The following is a 4349-nucleotide window of genomic DNA, read 5'->3' as shown; positions in this document are numbered from 1 at the left end:
GGGGGGGGGGGGGTGTAAGAAAAAGTGAGGTCTCGAATTAGATTAAGAACCTCGAAGTGTACTAGTGAGAAAAAAAAAACCACTAAGGTCATAGTGATCGGTATTGCTTCTAAGTATAATATCATATTTATAATCCATCGAGCACAAAAAACTTCAACCACATATAATACCAATTCAAGATGATTTAATTTTGCAATTGTTATGCATAAAAAAACTCTTTGATGCCTATATTATTCAACCCTGTTGCTAAAGATTGTATGTGCACCATTCCAAGAAAACCTTCTACTTGCAAACACCAATCAAGTGAAACTATAAAATCATTTGAGAACAATATACTATCATCAAATGTTAGATATCGCAGTTAGATTTCGCACCCCGAATATCATTATTTCCTTATAGTTCTTTCAGATGTTTCATACATAATGTCCTTTCCCAATTGTTATTTGTGCATTTCATATGCAAGTAGCCTGAAGCTGAACTGAAAGAAAATAGACAAAAAAAAAAAGCACTCCAATTAATACTGTAGATTATGATAGACTACGTACCAATATTTAGATAAATGTCATCATTGACCTTTACATAGAACTCTGCATCCCAGTGTTCTAATGCATCAATAAAGAACAACTTAGTCTTTTTTGGCTTCTCCTCCGCTGTCTCCACATGATCATTCTGTTAAAATAGTGATGTATAAGGAAAAAGGTTCATACTATTTCACATGAATTTAGCATGAACCTTCATTGAAACTAAGAATTCCAGACATTAGTTTACTTTATTCTTAAACATAACAGTAGCCTTAATTTCCGAGGAGTCGAACATACAAGAATAAGGAAGTCCTTCTCCTTTATGTTCTCATTGTTGATGTCCCTGTCTGAATTGTCTCCATGATTCAAGCTACAATACATAGGTCAAATTAGATATGACTCTAAAATTCTGGTCTAAGTGATCATCTGTGTGGTGTTGATTACTAGAAATACCTTCTGCCTATAACAAATCTTATAATTATGCCCTTCTCGTCTTCCAGCTTTGTTAGAGCTGTCCCTGCATGAAAGTTTCCAGGTAATCATTTTTTGTGATATAACAAGAGTAGTTAAAACATGAATTGAACTCCTAGGGATCATAGAAGCTTAATTCACTAGCAGCAAGAATAACATTTATTTTCTCTTCAACAATATATATTGACTGCACTAATTCATTTTTGACGTCGAAAATTAAACTTGTCAGCCATCACACTTGGAGAAACAGGAAGAACTTGACAACAAAGCTCGTCATGGACATGTCCAATATTACCATCTGATAATGTCAGCCTAATGCCTTTTCACTTTTCCCAATTGAATAAGAAATTGAATCCTTCATAAGCCAACTATGTATGGCCGTAAATTGTAATTAGAAATAAATGGAGTCACTGAGTAGGCAACTTGAGCACACATCAACAAAAAAAAAAAACGATTTATAATGTCAGCCCTTACACAATTCAAGTGTGAAATCCTTTACCAATTTTAGTGTGTAGTCGAGTATAGTGTGCATACCTCTGAAAGTACATTAGAAAGGAGTTAGAGTTAGGATGAAACTCACAAAAGGAAAGGGAATTCTACCAGTAGGCATCCATGCCTTACGGATTGCATATCTGTTGTGTTTGCGACCAAATCCTGTAAGTATTCCTACAACAGCAAGAAGCTTCTTCTTTTCATTTGTGCCCTTAGTTTCTATGAGATGCTTAGAAACATATCCTTCCTTCTTGGCTTCTTCTAGCTCCATCTGAAGCAGAGATAACTTCTTTTGTTGTTCCCTATGAATAAAAAGTATGCCACAATTTAGTTTGGAACTATTTCCACCTAAATTTAGGGTAAAGAAGGGGCAAAGTAGACCCTGAAAGTAGCAACAATTGATACGGCCAGAAATACTAGCCTGCAGTCTATGACTTTTAATGTGTCATCAACAGAAATGATCGACTCCCCCTGCAGTCAAGATATGAAGTCTAGAATGTTAGCCTTCACTGGATAAGCTGAAACATCTTTATTCTTTCATGTCTCTAAACGAAATTTGGATATCAACCACAAGAAGCTTTGTATCATGTATTCCAACAAGTTAGGGTCAGCAAAATAATACAATGTATAAAGATTAAAGAGATGATTATAGCTTTTGCAACAGAAAGTAAGCCATCTAACTGCAAAAATTTACAATAATCCCATGCTTGACAGTATGATCAGCTTTGATTGTTAACACTAAAAAGATAGTGGTCATAACTACAAGAACCAACTATAAGTGACAGTTATATTTCTGATCTTGAATGGCACATTATAGCTATTACTATATTGATCGCCTATAAGATACAAATCATACAATTCCTTCCAAGTACATGGAGAAAATACCTTATTCTCTACTTGGGGGCTGTTTGGTTGGTTTTCCATTAAATCCTGTATGGATAAAGCAATATGTGTGGATTTATCTGTCTGTACGGACCGGAAAGATTTTTGTTTGAGAGGGTTTTTTTCATAGATGGAATATGCGTGTTTTTTAATTGGGAGGAGCAGGTTTGAAAAAAACTTGGCTTTCTGCATAAAGCTTCCTCTTAGAAGCTTACTCAATAATTCACTTTTATAACTACCAAACAGATGTAAAGCTAACCGAATAAGCTGAAAGCCCTTAGCTGCTAACAAACAGGCCCTTAGCTTAGTTTGGCATGCAATTTATATTCAATAAAAAGTAGAGCATAGAACTATCAGACTTTTATAAATCAGCAGATGAGATAAATATTCATATTCAAGAGAATCCAACTGGAAATGTTCACCCGACATTTGCAGCTATAGCAATCAAACTTTTCAGCTAAAATTTAGTGTTCCAATGTGATTGAAACAACTTAAAGCACGTTCTGGGATAACATTCTCACAATGACTACAAAATAAGCAAAATAATATCAAGACCACTCCAAAATTACTATTAGCCTGCAAGCTGCAACCATTACTAAGCTATAGACTTCATAAACCGAACCTTTATCTGTAAATTTATAGGTGTAAATTGTTAAACAGTAAATAAAGGAAGTACCACCTGACCAGTTCTCCTATCAAGCTCTTTAACTAGATAAACCCTAGACTCTGCCTCCTGCCACAATCTACAAACAGAAACACAAATTATTTAAATAAATTCGCTTACAATTACAAGCTAAAACACACACATAGAATATAAACAAAGAGTTACCGGCAGGCAACGAAGAAGGCAGCCATGGTGGCAAACATCGAAAGAACGAGAGACGAAATTCTCCATCGAAATGCCGAACGTGAAGAAGATAGCCGGTTGTTGGATCCCCGGCTACGCATTTCCTCCTCGAGGACAACGTTAATATCTACTTATACTTCGTTAGATGATGAATAACGACGGTTAGAGGATTTGGCCAGAGACGATCTGCTTGATATCGAAATCAGAGGTCGGAGAGAGGATTCCGATCAATTGATGTATCGATTCCGATAGTTTTCTCCTTCGATTTGGAAGAGAAAAGTGGAAATATAAAGAACAGTTTGGTGCGAGAGAGTGATAGTGGAACAGCAGGCAGAAAAAGTTCGTCTTTCAAAAATACATGTAAATTACAGATTTGGTCCCTAAAGTTTGTCATTTGTTACGAAACTGATTTTTTATCTTCATCTATTACAAAACAAAACCCTTCACCTATGCAATTTCTATTGGATTTGGCTTCTCGCACTAACAACCATCCAACTTGTCAGTTAACTATGAGGATAAATCGGTTTTTATCTTCATCTATTACAAAACAACCATCCAACTGATTCTTATCTTCATTTATTACAAAACAAAACCCTTCACCTATACAAATTGGATTTTGGTCTCTCACACTAACAACCATCCAACTTATTTGTTAACTATGAGGATGAATCAGTCTTTTTAGTATATTTTCCTTATTTTACCATTTTTCAAACCATAGGGACCAAATATGTAATTTATTCTCAATAGTTATTATTATATATTTATAGAGGTGGGTTATTATACAAACCATTTATATTTGTGCAACCAATACAACTCAATCTTAATTAAACATTTAATTTGATGAATATGTTATTTAATAAAAGTTTTGTTTGTTTTCTAATATAAAGTATAATTAATGAACTCTAATTATTTTCTATAAATATTTAAATCATAATAAATGAATTCTCATCATTTTCATAAATATCTTAATTGATTGAATTGCATTGGTTGTACAAATATACATGGTTGCGAAACATACCCTATATTTATATTGTATGTATTTATATTTTATAAATTATTATATATAAAGGGAAGGTAATGCAAAAATTAACTAATTTGTGAAAAGTAATTAATTAAAAAAAATACTATAAATAAAA

General features: G+C 33.6%; 1 protein-coding gene across 1 annotated transcript in view; it reads right to left on the bottom strand.

The window, feature by feature from the left end:
• LOC112529405 (hydroxyproline O-galactosyltransferase HPGT1-like) overlaps positions 1 to 3516 on the bottom strand; it is a 6830-nt gene extending 3314 nt beyond the window's left edge. Inside the window, exons 1-7 of the mRNA XM_025140675.1 lie at positions 3196 to 3516; positions 3046 to 3109; positions 1906 to 1955; positions 1593 to 1786; positions 975 to 1038; positions 819 to 891; positions 546 to 669 (exon numbers count right to left, since the gene is read on the bottom strand). Coding sequence (XP_024996443.1) covers positions 546 to 669; positions 819 to 891; positions 975 to 1038; positions 1593 to 1786; positions 1906 to 1955; positions 3046 to 3109; positions 3196 to 3314 — 688 coding nt within the window. The 5' untranslated portion in view covers positions 3315 to 3516. The remainder of the gene's footprint in view (positions 1 to 545; positions 670 to 818; positions 892 to 974; positions 1039 to 1592; positions 1787 to 1905; positions 1956 to 3045; positions 3110 to 3195) is intronic.
• Positions 3517 to 4349: the final 833 nt, after the last annotated feature.

This window comes from Cynara cardunculus, assembly GCF_001531365.2.
Source record: "Cynara cardunculus var. scolymus isolate 2C chromosome LG 16, CcrdV1, whole genome shotgun sequence".
Lineage (NCBI taxonomy): Eukaryota > Viridiplantae > Streptophyta > Magnoliopsida > Asterales > Asteraceae > Cynara > Cynara cardunculus.
The sequence above is the reverse complement of the archived record's forward strand: the minus strand, read 5'-3'. Positions and strand labels throughout refer to the sequence as shown.